This window comes from Ailuropoda melanoleuca, chromosome 2 (assembly GCF_002007445.2).
Source record: "Ailuropoda melanoleuca isolate Jingjing chromosome 2, ASM200744v2, whole genome shotgun sequence".
In the NCBI taxonomy this organism is placed as follows: domain Eukaryota; kingdom Metazoa; phylum Chordata; class Mammalia; order Carnivora; family Ursidae; genus Ailuropoda; species Ailuropoda melanoleuca.
Window position 1 is genome coordinate 135,457,496 of NC_048219.1, and position 16,220 is coordinate 135,473,715.

Sequence of the window (16,220 nt, forward strand, 5' to 3'; positions counted from 1 at the left end):
GAGCCACCTGCTCTTTTGTACAGTATGTAGCCTTTTCAGACTGTCTTCTTCCACTTAGTACTATGATTTGTCTTTGCTTTTCTTATTCTGATTGGCTCATAAAGACATTCGAAGCTGTTGCTAGTGGAAGTTAACTAAATGGAAGATATTTTGTCCTCTATGAAATAAAACCAGAAATAGGACATACCAGCAAATATTACATCCAAAACAAGAGTAATTTTTGCTCAGTTCAACTAGGTTTTTAAAACTGTTAACAAGACCTAAATCTTTTCTGTATACTTTTGTCCATTGTTTTACCTACTCCTTTCTTGCATTTCAGTTGTTTTTGAAAAATATTTTAAATGAGATTCAAGCTAAAACACATGATAAAACATTAAACATACCTCCTAAATCTCTTAAAATTGGCTTTTTTCTTAGATCAATTGTTAATGTACCTATCTAATTACACTACTCAGAATAGCAGGGAGTAAAGTGTAGCATGTATGCTCTACCACTTGTTTAGAGCTATCAATTATTCATGTTTCTCTTCCTGTGTGCCTCAAATGCGGTTGCAGCAAAGGTCTGGCCAGTATGCAATTCTCCCCTCCCTTGAGAGAGATTACCATGTACTCCGCAGCTCATTTTGCTTGGGTTATGGTATAGGGTTTGTTATCTATAGAAAGGAAGAAGTTAATTCTTTTGTTGTAGGAACTTCATGTGATTGCCAATCAGTTATGTTAAGATGCAGAATGGTGCCGTGCAGGGGCTGTAATTTTATTTTGCAGTGATTATCACAACTGCCGGTACAGAGGTCCCTAGGAATATTTTATATCTTTTTACATGTCATTATAATAGCATACAAGGTTGAAATAATGGTGAGCACAGCAGCAATTATTCTTAGTGTATCTTATTTAAAAATCAAAAGCAGGACCGGATGCTCACAGCTAAAACAAAATAGAGGTTTGGATTGACTATTTAGCTAAATATGGGAACTACTTCCTCCAATTTTTTTCCTGCAATAAGCTAAACATTTGTAAATATGCATGTTTCCTCATCTTAGCATGTTGTTTGAAATCACAAATCTCAAAAATAGCTCAAGTTTGAAATATCTTGGTGTATATGTCACATCACTCAATGTTCTTTATACGCCAGCAAGAAGTGTAAGACCCTTTCGGGTACCGTATGTACACAAAGTCATATAAAATAGAGGAAATATTGTCATCATTTAATATTTATGAAGAATGCATTGTGCTCCTATGAGCACAGGGGTAGCCTGGGCTCTTATACATTTAGTGGCAAATTGATTGCCCCCCTAACTACTACTACTAAGGTAAATTACTGATTTTGTATAGATGAGAACCCTGAGTCACACATAGGTTAAATAATGCTTTCAGGAAACTCAGAGTCATCGCGTAACTGGGATCCAAACACAGTTCTGGGGCTGGAACCCAAGCCCTTGGCCATGATGTGTGTTAAACCCTCTCTCAATGACACAATTAGGCTATTATGTGAAAAAGATACATACTGTCATTGTGTGGCGAAATGCTTGCCTAGGGTCACTTCTTGTCTCAATTTTTTCCTTCCACACCAACTCTGTTGTGGATTTCAATGAATCGCTTTAGAACTCTATATTCTTTGTCCCTATATTTCTTATCCTGGGAGACTTCTTATGGATGATATTTGAAACTGTCCATCTTTCCATTTAAAGAAAAAAGCTACTAGTAGCTTCAACTTATTTAGGGATGCTCTGAGCTGATCTCCTTAAAGTTTATTCTCACAGAAACAGAAAATACGTGCAAACATGACTTTATTTTGTTAATGATTTTTATTTTTACATTCTACTACAACGTGTAAGTCTCAAGTATAACTACAATATGATTTATGACAAACTCAAACATTTCGAGCATTCACAGATGTATGAAAATTGTACAGAATTCTATGTAAACAGCATTATTATATGCATAGCTATTGATTTATTTTTATGAAGCAATTCTTGATTCTTTTCCTCAAGAATATTACATCATAACCACAGATACTTAAAAAAATGTGTAGTCTCTATACATAGGTCCTAAACCCAGGCCAATTACTTGGCCATTCTCATTTAGCTGGCCCTCCTTTCATTACTTCCGGTAACATTTCTCCAAAGTTTCTATTTAAAACTGCTTTATGTACATGTGCATTTTATCTTAAATCTTTTTAATAAAGCTATAAAAAATCTATAAAATCATGCTGAACATTTTGGGTTGAGGTTTTCAACAATCAGCATTTAGAAACAGCCCACTTATATAAGAGTCACTTATATCTTTTGCAAACTATATAACAGTAAAAAAGCAAAATGAGGTTCTCTCACTTTTCTCCAAATTGTATGTATGCATTTGTGTTAGAATCTTTGCTTCCATTTGCATTTGCTTCCATTTTACTCTAACTTAAATTTTACAGTGTAACTGCCATTCTACATCATTAGGTGAAATGAATTCAGTGAGTATGTAACTTAAATATTAGCATGACAGTGCCTTCTGGAGGTATCTCATTATCAGTACCAAACAGTAACCTACATGAAAAGCAAAGTCTAATTTTACTTCAGGCTTACGCAGTACTAAATATGCTCTCAATTCCAAATATTGTTTTTAATTGATAAAAAGTCACAACTAGACCTTCCTGGGAAAATGTATATATATATATATATGTGTATATATATATACACACATATATATATCCTAACAATGTTATATTAAAAAAAAGTATTGTTCAGCATGAAATTGGTTCAGCATAAAATAGGAGAAAAGAGCAAATCTGTAAATTTTTTTTTTGAAATGCTAAGAAGCAACTATTGAGGAACCAGTTGCCAGTATTTTTTATTTTACATAAAAATAAGGCATTGTAAAAACATTAATAGTAAATCCACATAAACCTGTCCACCATACATCTTTTCATAATATATAAATAAGCAAAATGCAATTATATTTATATGGGTTTAAAATAATGAGGGTAGACTGAATTTAAATCTAAGGTGATACTAATTTCTTGATTTAATGTATTAAAAAATCTTACAAATGTAATATGTTTTGTATGGTTCCCTAATTGTCAAAACCTATTTTCAACAGGCTTAGCAGGTATGCAATGCAATGCTCTACATAGTCTAGGAAAACACTGCATGGTATCTTTCATATTAAATAAAAAAGAGGCTCAAATAACCTAAGATGAGTGATTAAATGTAGGTGCAAAGAATCTTTGGCCCTATATTTAATTTCATATGTACCTTAGGACAAATGTCTAGAAGTGATAATCTCCCGCATGGATGTTGTAAAATATGTCACAATTTAAAAATGTCTGAGATACAAAATTCTGTGGAAATGTCTCTGTTTTTGTCTGTTGATCTAATACCTGTGTTTCTTAGTCTGTCCCTTTTTCTGTGTCTTTCTCTACCCATACTCTTCATTTCTGTAGGTATTTTTAAATCTCCTTCATTTTTAACTAGCCAGAACAACAAAAAATGTTTTATTTATTATAGAAATATAATTTATGTTCTTTTTTAATTTAGAAAAGCAAATGAATGATATATATACTTGCTTTGAAAACTCCTACAAAATCTTCTAAATAAAATTACTTCCTACTTATGTAACTCAATTTTTGTCTATGCATAAGTAACTTGATAGAATAAAGAGCTCATATTCCTGAAATACACTCATGAAAATAAATGCATCATGGCCATTTCTTTTCAAGCCATCATCAAGGACTTTTTAAAACTAGATTTATAATCCTTGGTAGGTGGACAGCAGCTAAAGCAAAATGAATATGCGGTTGGTAAACTATAAGCTCAGGGTACTTTATTGATTGATACGAAATACACCTCATAGTCATAGAATTTTAAGGAGAAAGTGACATTGTCTTCATTTTTATCAATGAAAGAGAGAGGTCCAAAAGGATTAATAGCACAAATTAGGAAAGTAAGTTAGTGGCAAGAAAGCAGGGTGGCAAGAATCGCCGTTGACTGATCTTTCACTCATACTAAACACAAGTCTGTGTTGAAAGGCTGCCAGGCACTGTGACTTGAAGGTTCGCCATCCGCACGTAGGACGGTATGCAGGCGATGTAGTCCACCCTCTGCCCAAGCCGTATCTGCTCAAGCATGGACCACAGTATCAAACAGATATCTGCACATCAGGAAGCACTTCACTGAAGGACAATATTAACTTTGCTTCGTGCTAAAGAATGACTAGACAATACTGCATGAGAAAGCAGAAATTTGTGACCAAACAGATGAAGAATTGGGTCACTATTGGTGTTTTAGGGAAGCCCAGTGGAGTGTTAGATTGTATAAATAAAAGTAAATAAAGCTTTCTTCCTTTCCTTCTTTTCTTAAGCATCTTCCGTATTTTCTTCTTTTGAGGAATGTGATATGTACTTAAAAAATAACTTTTCATGTTGTATGGCTATCGTATGAACAAAGAAGGACATTTTAAAAGGCAGGCTATGAAGCACAATACTCTAAAGGTAAGCCTTATCCTGGTTGGTCTATGAGTCACGATGAATGAAAAATATTTGTTGAAATGAATAGCCTACATATGTTTTTAATCCTATGGCACTGTATAGGCACATAAAAATTGGTTCTGATGCAGTATGGAATAAATGTAAGCACCTCAAAATATAGAACGACCTCTGCACACGGAGAAGAGTCATGCTCCCTACTAACAAGCTGTGTTGACTAAACACTCATTACTGATGGCCATTCCTTCTATCAGGGCATTTCACTGCAAAGCCAAGGTAAAATACTTTCATAGATATCCAAATGATAGACGCGTGTGTGTTTGTATTTGCATGGGAAACACGAATGTTTACAATCCTGTGAAAAGATGACAAGGCAGATGCGAACATTTTCCACATGGTCTTTTGATTTATTAAAAGCAAATAAAATTAAATCCGCTTTGTTTGCTGTAATCAAGAATCCCTACAGCGTACTCTTCCAACTCGTACAGAATCATTTACCGACGCAAATGTAGCCACCTGCTCATGCTGCCCACCTATTTTAGGGAATCAGAGCTAGTCATCGCACTGACTTTGAGAATATTTCGATAAAAAGTTTTGGCATAGACTTCCATAAAAGAGTCTTATTTAACACAAATATATCACCCTCAGAGGCTGTAAACAATATATCAAAAACGAAGCTCTATTTTTCACTTTCCTTGCCATCTTTCCCTTTGTCTTCCTTTTCTGTTTTGTCTGTTTCGTATTTCTCTTTGTCTGGCTTTGTCACACTGTCATATGAAGGTGGAGAGACCGTGGACGGGGTTGCATCCGTTTTTTCTGGACTCAAGTTCTCATTAATGTTATCAAACACCATATCTTCTTTTTTGGGCAAACCATCATCTCGGTCTCCATCTTTTATGTATATACTTGATATATTTTTGACATTTTGCCGTAAGCGGTAACGTCTGTAAGCACGCTGAATGACAGTAGCAGACACATCTTCTTGTTTTCGTTTTAGTGTAGTTGTTATGGGTTCGTAGGACACTTTAGAAGGATTTGCTGACATGAACCTTTCCTCCATCTGTGAACGGAGAGAGTCCATCTCTCCGCTTTCACCCAAAACACGCTTTGTAAAAGCAAATAAGATGTCAAGACAATGGATCCGATCCCCACTGACCATGGGCAGGTCCATGGCAATGAGCTGGACTTTGTTTGGTTTGGCTATGAGAAGAGGAGGATCCAGGGCAGCTGCGAAATCCGAGCTTGCTGTATTCTATAAACTGGGTGGCATCGGGATCAAACTTCTCCCAGACCTCATAGAACATCTCAAAGTCATCCTCGCTCAGGGGCTCAGTACTTTCCTCAGTAGCAACACTGAAGTTCTCCAGGATGACAGCGATGTACATGTTCACCACGACCAGAAATGATATGATGATGTAACTGACAAAATAGAATATCCCAACAGAGGGGCTACCACAGTCTCCTTCAACTGAACTTCCAGGATGAACTTTTTTTGGATCACAGTCAGGGGGCGCACTGTTGAGAATAGGTGCTAGCAGTCCGTCCCAGCCAGCAGAGGTGGTAATTTGGAACAGGCAGATCATGCTGTTGCCAAAGGTCTCAAAGTTGAACATGTCATTAATTCCAGCTTCCTTTTTAACATAGGCAAAGTTGGACATTCCAAAGATGGCGTAGATGAACATGACCAGGAAGAGCAGGAGGCCGATGTTAAACAGGGCCGGAAGGGACATCATCAGAGCGAAGAGCAGCGTGCGGATCCCCTTGGCCCCTTTGATCAGACGCAAGATTCGACCAATCCTGGCGAGCCGGATCACTCGGAACAGGGTAGGAGACACAAAGTATTTTTCTATCAGCTCAGCCAGAAACATACCTGGTAAGGGAGGGGATGGAAATAGTTAAATTTCCATGCTACAGAAAATCATGACTTTTAAATAATTTTATCTGCCATCTTCTCTCTTATGATTCAGGACTGTCATTTTATATTGAAAGCAATTTCATAACAAAAGATTGAGCAATCCCAAAGGAAAATGAATGATATTACAATTGTGACATTTCCCCTCCCTTTACTTTGTGGACATTTTTTTTCCTCCATAATAATTTTTGATTATAGAGGTGATACCTACTCATGTAGAAAATTCAAGCAATACAGTAAAATGCTTAAAAGGAAATCTAAATCACCTGAAATACCATTATAATAACTGTTACTATTTTGTTGAGTATCACTTTAGACATTTTTCTGTGCAAGCACACACACACATTATCATATGAATGTAATTGTGTTACATACGCATTTTTTATAATCCATTTGAGTCACTTCATCATGTCATGGAAATACTTCCATTCAAATGGCAACAATGTAATTTCTTATAGTTTCATAATATTCTGTCCAAATAACCACATATTGAAGAATTTTATGTTGTTTTCAATATTTTTGGCTGAGATAAATATCAAGTAGGTATATTTTTTCTAGTTACATGAGCATCATTGGATAATATACTAATAGAAGATCAAACAGTGTATTTAAATTTGTCTTATGTATCAGCAAACCTATCTCCAGAAAGCCTGTACAGTTCTCCATAGTGATATAGGAAAGTGCTCATCCCCCACAGGCTCAACCAGTATTGTGGTTCTTTAGAGTTTTTACCAGAAAATCTTTATGATGTTTCAAAACATCTCATCATAAATTTTGTTAGAAAAAAATCCACATTTTTTTTCTTGTTTATTGGACATTTTGTGTGCTTGTTGGCTACTTTCAACCTTCTCTTTTTGGCTGTGTCAAGTCCTTTGCCCATTTTTCTAATGAGAGATTTACTATTTTCCTATTGATTTAGGAGGACTATTTTTCTACAGAAAGTGCTAATCCTTTGTTGGCCTTACATGTTACGTACGATTTTCCCCTGTGTTTTGTCTTTCAATCTTTTTGATTGGGGAGAGGTGGTGGTGAGTTTTACTCCATAGAGTATTTTGATTTTTTATATAATCTGTTATTTTCTTCTTCATAGACTCAAATTTTTGTCATAAATAGGAAGGGCTCTTCAGGTTCATAGTTATAAATCTATTTCTTCTTGAATCTATTTTTTTACACTTTAATTTTTGATTCATGTTATCTTTCTACTGAGCAAATTAGTAATTCTCTATATGGTGATGTTAAATTTTGAATTATCTATATGAACCCATTGAGCTTTTTAAAACCCTGTTTTACTTCATCCATGTTATAATAATCTAAGTATCTAGCAATATAAGGCACCCCTCATTTCTTTAATTTTTCTTCCAGATCAATTTTAGAATCATTTAGACTTACATTGCCAATATATTATTTCCATCAGGCAAAAAGACTTATTGATATTCTCATTGGGACAACACTGCATTTACAAATTAATTTATTCCAAAAATGTCATGATTACAGTGATAGCCTTCTTATCTAAGAAAAGCCTTCCAATTATTTAAGACTTCTTTTATGCCTGTTACCTTTCCTCATAGAAGTCTTATGCGTTTATTAAAGTTGTTAGTGGATATTTTACTTTATTTTTATTGCAAATGCAAATGAGATTTTTCTTTAGGTATATTTTCTAAATTTTTTGTCCACATATAAAACATTTATGAATATTGATACATGAAATTTAAAGTTTGTACCTTTTGAATTCTAATTGAATCCATTTTTTGGTTTGATTCTTTTTCATTTTTAAAGCATGTCATAATATGATCTGAAGATAAAGATCATTTGCTCTATGTACCCCTCTGTTTTCTTATCTAATTGCATCAGTCAACACGGTTAAAAATAGAGGTGATAGAGGAACACTCTTTTTTCTTCCCAACTTCATGGGAATGCTTCCACTATTTTGCTTGTTATTATTCTGAGATTCCTACCTAAATTTTAATTTGTTTTATTATATCTTAATACTTTCTTAATAGCCTTATTTCAAAAAATTGATTTTGAATGCCTCTTCTAAGTGACATGGTACTTAATATTGAGGTGTTAGGTTATGTGACCTTTAACCTTTCTGGGCCTGGCTGTTTATCATCTGTGAGTTCAATGTGTATTAAATAATCTCCACAATCTCTTTCTGTCTAAAATTTGTAATTCTAAAAATAAATGCAACCCTAAAATACTGGGCAAGGCATGTGCAGATACTGAGAAAACAAGAGGACAGAGAAACAGCTATAGTAATGAAAGGGGAAGAAGTATAAAATCATGTACTGTGATTCACGGCCACGACTGGGGTTGGTTGAGAAATAATTCTGTTTTATAGACTTGCCAAGTATGAAGCCATAAGAAATGAAAATGGCATTTCTTGAGGCCTTACCTTTACTTCAAATTCAGAAAGAATTTTCACAAAGAGTCAGGCATATTCTGGCTATTAATGATCATTAATCAAGGGACAGTTCTCACGATGTGCTAAAACTAGAAGTGATTTCAGATTCTGCTTTGGTCTTCCTACCTACATATAGGTCTTTCTACTACTTACCTACATGTAGACACAGTTGTTACTTCTGTGAAGGATAATCTTGGAAATCAAATAGCAAGGAGTATTACATGCTTCCAATAAATAGAAAAGTTGTGGCTTCGAGACCTGGAGCATGAACCCAGGAATTCTAACACAGAAGTCTTTGTTTCATTTAGTTCTGTTTTTAAGTTTCCCCCTTTCTTTCATTTTACTTATGTACTCAAAAACATTTACAGTCAAGAATTCAGAAGCTTCTCTGAGCATATGTGTAATTTAGTTTGATTCAAAATGGTCTTACCTACAATGGAGAGGATTACAACCACGAAGTCAAAAATGTTCCACCCTACAGTGAAGTAATAGTGTCTGAGGGAGATCAGTTTCAGCACACATTCTCCAGTGAAGAGGATAATAAAAACCACATTTATCCAATATAAAACATCAGTCATGTATTCACTTTGTCCTTCCTTTTCTACCATCATGGTTACCATGTTAAGGCAGATAAGAACCATAATGGTGATATCAAAAACTTGGTTTGTTACTAGGTCAAATATACATCCTTGGAATTTGTTCTGGAAAAAAAAAAAAAAACCAACAAGAGCAATATGGAATGTAGCGTAGATTTTGCAAGTATTCATCATCATTACATTAGTAAAAAATATTTTGAAAAGGTATGTCTTCAAAAGTTGCATAAATTATCCTTGGTCATAGGTTCTTGATTTCTAGAAGAAATGTTATTAATGAGTTAAATCTAACTCAGAGAGAATGAAAACTTTTTGTTTTTGTTGTTGGCTTCTGCTATATACCAGACCAGCCAGATTTCACTTGGTTGTGTATACTAACATTTGCTTTTAAACTCATCCACCCTGGTATGTTATACATGAATTGCCATAGTCACAGGTAATTTTTTACTAAGAAAACCTCAGCTCCACTACCTGAAGTATTTCAAGTTAATAAAATAACAGGTCTCTAAATTTCTACTTTGTCATATTATTTTAGCTAGTATGTTACATGGTCTTGCACTGATATGACTGCTATGGTATCAGAGACCTATAATTTCCTATCTCTTTCATGTATAGAATACAGATTTCCATACATATCCATACTTACATGTCACCTTTCCTTTTAATCTCACCGCCAGTGTTATGCTTTCCAGAAAACTTAGCTTTTAAAATCCTTTTTAATAGTTGCATAGGAAAGTTTTAAGGCATCTTACCAAGATCAAGTAGGGCAAGTAAAATATTAAATACCAGGGCTTCAGATCCATCGACTGTGATTCAGTAGGTTGGCTGAGATCCGGCAATGAGTCCACTTAAAAAGTGCCGGTGATCCTCATGTAGACAGCTGGGTACTAACTGGCTTTGTCTTCAGCCATGACTCTTTGGCAGGGTATGTTACGTTGAATATAAATTGAAATGCATATAATGCAGTTAAACTTTTGTTTGCCCCCAATGGTTAGAGGAATACAAACTATCCTTTGACTGCTAAGACTCACTATTTCCATCTGAGCCCGTTCTGGTCTTTGACGTCACGGTAGAAAAAAAGTTTAGATTCATGATTAGCCCAACTGCTTCTCTAGCTATCTGTCACAATATCAAAAATCTGCAAGTTAGTGTTATCCTACTGATAGATAGCAGTCACTACATCATAAAATCTTCATTTAGATAAATATATTTCAATCAAAAGTAAATTTTATATGTATCCTCTACAGGCCATTGTACTTGTAGTAAGCTATGTAGCTAATATAAAAGTAAAACCATATATAATTACTTTTCATTTTGATAGAAAAATTAAAAATAAGAATATTAAGAATTATGATAATGTTCAAAATACATACATTTAATTTTATAAGGACTTTTGTTCAAATATTAGCATTTATGTTTAAGAACTAGTTGTACATTAAAGATGAATTAAAAATAATTTGAAAATTTATATGACAGAGATATATATGTGTACATATACAGTTGACCCTTGAACAACACAGGTTTGAACTGCATGGGTCCACTAATACATGAACTTTTCTTAGATAAATACTGTATAGTACTGTAAATGTATATCCTCTTCTTTATGATTCTCTTAATAACATTTTCTTTAGCTTACCTTATGTAAGGATGTATGTATGTATATACATATGTATATAATACATATAACATGTAAACTATGTGTTCATCAACTGTTCAGGTTATCGGTAAGATTTCTGGTCAACAGTAAGCTATCAGTAGTTAAGATTCGGGGAAGTCAAAAGTTGATACACAGACTTTCAACTGTGTAGAGGGTTGGTGCCCCTAACACCTGTGTTGTTTAAGGATGAACTGGTTTTACTTTTTTGTTTTGTTTTGTTTTGTTTACCCCTGGCCGAGGTATTGGCTTTTGTGGTTTCTTAGATCCCAGCTTTTTCATTGCATTATAATATTTCTTCTGTTCTTCTGTCATAAAGATGTCTTGACCTCCAAGGTAAAGAAATAAAAAATAAACCTAGTTAAAACCAGAATCATTGTCTAGATCTTTCCTCAGATCATTAAGACAGGTTAAAAATGTTTTATACAGAAATAAAATGCATTTTATTATGTGCCACATAGCTATAAATAAAATGTCTTAAATAATTACTTAGATATAGGCCCATGACTCTCCATAAATAATGTAATGTGCATATATAAAATATATATATTGCATATAGTAATTATTGCCCCAATTTTCTTTTGGTGAGGTAACCTGTGTTATTTTAAACTATGTGCTGATATTTCATTTTATCTGCTACTTGTCTCATCAGGCATTTTATTTTATTTTATTTTAATTTTTTTATTATGTTCAGTTAGCCAGCATATAGTACATCATTAGTTTTTGATGTAATGTTCAATGATTCATTAGTTGCATATAACACAACATATACTCATCACAACATATGCCCTCTTTATAATACCCATCACCCGGTTACCCCATCCCCCCACCCCCTCCTTTCTTCATCAGGCATTCTATTGCTAGATAAACCAATATATTAGGAAGGGTTATAAGAAATAAGAATACCGAATATCTTTTTTGATGATTTGGCTAATATTTGGGACTCTAATGAAAAGTAGGGGCCAAAACAATAGCAAAAATATTTTTATACTCATTTGTATTCATTTACAAATGCCATATTCCTTTAGCATGGAAAAAGAATAAACAGTAGTGCCCTCTTATCCATGGTACCCCTTTCCATAGTTTCTGTTACCCATGGTCAACTGTGGTCTGGAAGCAGGTGATCCTCCTTCTGGCACACCATCAGAAGGTCAATAATAGCCCAAGCTACATCACAATGCCTATGTTATTCACCTCACTTCATCTCATCATATAGGCATTTTATCATCTCACATCATCACAAGAAGAGTATGTACAGCAGGATAAAATAGTTTGAGGGAGGCCATATTCACATAACTTGTATTACAGTATATTGTTCTATTTTATTATTAGTTATTGTTGTTAATGTCTTACTGTGCCTAATTTATAAATTAAACTTTACCACAGGTATGTATGTAGGAGCAAAACATGTTGTTGTTGTTTTTAAGGTTTTGTACTATCTGTGGTTTCAGGCATCCACTGGGGTATTGGAACATCCCCTGTAGATAAGGGGTGGGGGAGGCTACTGTAAAATGAACATGTAACAAATATATCTGTGTGTGTGTTTCAAGAAACTGGTTAGCTACTTTTTTCATTCCAATAAAGGAATTTCAACATAAACATTATGGGTGCCAACATTATACATAACAGCATTCTGGGTATTGAGAAAATTACCAATGATCCAGGATCCTTGACCTAAAGGACTTCTTCTTTTTTTTTAATAATAATTTTTTATTATATTATGTTAGTCGCCATACAGTACATCCCTAGTTTTTGATGTAAATTTCCATGATTCATTACTTGTGTATAACACCAGGTGTACCATGCAATATGTGCCCTCCTTAATACCCATCACCAGCCTATCCCAATCCCCCACTCCCTGCCCCTCTGAAGCCCTCAGTTTGTTTCCCAGAGTCCACAGCCTTTCATGATTTATTCCCCCTTCTGTTTACCCCCCCTTTCTTCCCTTTCTTCTCCTACCGATCTTCCTACTTCTTATGTTACATAAATGAGTGAAACCATATGATAATTGTCTTTCTCTGCTTGACTTATTTCGCTTAGCATTATCTCTAAAGGACTTCTTGAGTACACACCTTAAGTTTCAATAGTAAAAATAACTAACATCTAAATGAAGTTTTTTGATCTTTTCAACACTATAAGAGTTTAAATCTCACAAAAGATGCTTAGAAGCCCTACCTGTTCTTTTAGGGTATGCTAATTTTCTTAAAATTATCTGTAATTTTTACATATTCACGTATTTTCTACATTGATCTATAATATCAACTTTTTAGTTATGGGATAAATTGGTATAATCCATGTAATTAGGAATTTATTTTGGGAATTTATAGTTCTCAAATCTTTACTTAACTTGTAGGGTCCTGTAGTTAAAGATGATCTGTTTATGACTCTGGGAAACAAACTGAGGGCTTTGGGGAGTGGGGGGGAATGGGATAGGCTGGGATGGGTATTAAGGAGGGCACGTATTGCATGGTGCACTGGGTGTTATGCGCAAGTAATGAATCATGGAACTTTACATCAAAAACTAGGGATATACTGTATGGTGACTAACATAATATAATAAAAAATATTATTATAAAAAAATAAAGATGATCTGGTTATGGTTTCCCTTAATTTTCTTGGATCAGGCAATATTCAGTTTCCTATTATATTGCATTTTTAAAAATTTATCAAATACCTAATGGTAACCAGACTCCTCTTTCTTTCTTAATGCATTTTAATTTCCCTTTATTCTAGTTGATATACAGTCTTGGGTATTTATCTTACTGATACTAGGCATCAGGGAGAGCCTTCAGGCCAATGTTAAGAGAACCACTCATGAGCAACGGCTGAGTCCATAACACATCTAGAACTTACCAGAAGAAGCTAGGAAAACACTGGGAAGAGAACTATGAATTCGAGGTAAAAATCAAAGTAGCAAATTTCAACTTCTCTTAAAATCATGCCAAAATACTAAGAGGTGGGATGAAACCAGGAGATTACAAGATGCTCCAATAGAGGAGCTTGTGTTGTTTGGTTTGGTTTGGTTTTACTGTAGCTTTAGAGATCTTATAAAAAATGCATCCCTTTAAAAGCTAGATGAAAGACATTCTAGCCATCAGGCTGGGCTTTTTAAATATTACACACTATGTCAAGGCTGTGTTACATAGTACTTAACAATTTAGTTCTGGTGTCAGATCATCTTTGCTCAAATCCTATCTCTGTTGTCCTCGGGCAAGTTTCTTAGGGTCTTTAAGGATAAGTCATGTTGTAACACCTCGATGGTTTGTTGGGAGGATCAACTGAGATAATGCATTTAAAGCGCTCAGCAGCATGCCAGATACATAAGCCCTCAATAATTGTTAGTTGATGTTACTGCAGTTGTTATTAACCTTCTTAACAAGGTTATAGTTACCAAAAGGGGTTGCTTTACTTAGAATTTACCCATATGTACCCAGGTCTATACTAGGTCTTTGTGTAAATATACTACATGTTTTCCCTTTTATAACTTGAGCCTATTAATAATTTGTTTCTAATTTTTCCAAGTATGTTTTCTGATGAATTAAACTGTAAATCACATGAACTTATTAAATGAAAACATTACCTGTATAAGTAAAGGGTATTTGGAAAAACTAGTAAAGTGGGTTTGGTTATGAAGAGGTATGGGTAAGTTGGTAGGGCCATGAGCTGAGACCAAAGTACTGAAGTTAAAAAGCCTTAAGAGGCAAGAATACACTATGAAAAGAACATGGGTTTTGAAATCAAACAGACCTTTGGATCATGACTGCCAATGGACCTGTTACTTGATTTGAAACAAGCTACTTATCCTTACTAGGCCAGTGTAAGCACTTTTGTGTAAAGATGCCACTTTCATTAGCCTGTGCTATGGATTAGATGAATTTGTATCTACAAAGTATCTAGCAGAAAGGCTCCTATGCAGTAAAGTGTTGGTTCTTTCTCTTAGGGTGGAAAGAAACCTGAAGCCATTCAGAAAAGGTCAGAAAACAAAAGGCACGCTTAAACCGCAAATGAAATACTGGAAGGAAGGTAGTGGTAGTTGCCAGTGCTTCTAAATTAGTAACTTTTGCCTGAAAGTAATGGTAATGGTGTCAACCCATCCTATTTTCTTCCAGTGGCAATTCCTGTTGCAAGAATAATATTTAAAAGCAAGGAGGTTAAAGCAATTAGGGCTGTGGCCGTCCTGTTCATGGTCACATGGCTTTATCTAGATATATGTCTAATTTATCCTGTTCAGGGAATACTGGGGAATCATGGATATGCTTACATATACACATTTATAATGACAAAAATTGAAAAAAATAATTAAATTGAAAATTAGAGTATACTTTGTAGAATTACTTTCAAGTTTAATTATCAATTTTTAAAGATTCTCTGTGTAAAGGCATGAATATATGATAATGTTAGCTAAGTGTAACTCTCAGATATTAAATGTAAGAATGGAAGATGGAATTTTAAAATACCTTTGAAAAAAAAACCCCTGTATTTGAAAATGTAAGCATAAATAACATTTAACATTTACTAAATTTTCTCCCAATTGTGAATATCAATCATGTACAATAATGATATTTCATTGCATGTTCATTCGTCTTTTCTGAGATGCTAAGCCGGTATCTAATATCACTCTTTGGATTCCACTCCTTATCTTTGAAAGGTATCTTTTCCTGTGGATGGTGCTACAGCCACAGTACCTCAGTCAACTTAGACAGGAAAACTGAGACTTCTTAGATGCTCTATCTCTTGCAAATCACAGACAGTACTGTAGACTCTATCCCCTACAATCTCTTCATTGAACATATCCCATATTCTCCATTGCTGCAAATGACTAACTGAAGACTTAAGTGTGGTTGGGTTGGCAGGTAATGCAGAGTCTGACCTAGTATTTGGTCTCTCTCCAAGCATTAATACATCATTATTGGATTCATTTTTTAAATCAGGACTGAGTTTTCATGGTCTCTGGAAGACGAGACTCCAGTTGGATCTCTGCTAAAGCTCCTTCCTAGCTCTCAGACAGCATGCAAATAACACAACCTCTCTGAGAGGGGAAGTGAGGATAGGACGCCTTTTAGATTTGTTGTACAACCTAAGATTACACATGTGGAGTACTTTACACAGAATCAGACACATCATCAAATCTTAATAAATGCCAATGTCCTGATTATATGTGCTCCCTTGCTCAAAATACCTCAGTGACACATC

The 16,220-nt window shown here is 34.5% G+C and overlaps 1 protein-coding gene across 1 annotated transcript in view; it reads right to left on the reverse strand.

Annotated features, from left to right (window-relative positions):
- Positions 1 to 2,271: 2,271 nt before the first annotated feature.
- SCN9A (sodium voltage-gated channel alpha subunit 9) overlaps positions 2,272 to 16,220 on the reverse strand; it is a 172,465-nt gene continuing 158,516 nt past the window's right edge. Inside the window, 4 exon segments of the mRNA XM_034654677.1 lie at positions 2,272 to 5,708; positions 5,710 to 6,337; positions 9,211 to 9,481; positions 11,259 to 11,363. Coding sequence (XP_034510568.1) covers positions 5,147 to 5,708; positions 5,710 to 6,337; positions 9,211 to 9,481; positions 11,259 to 11,363 — 1,566 coding nt within the window. The 3' untranslated portion in view covers positions 2,272 to 5,146.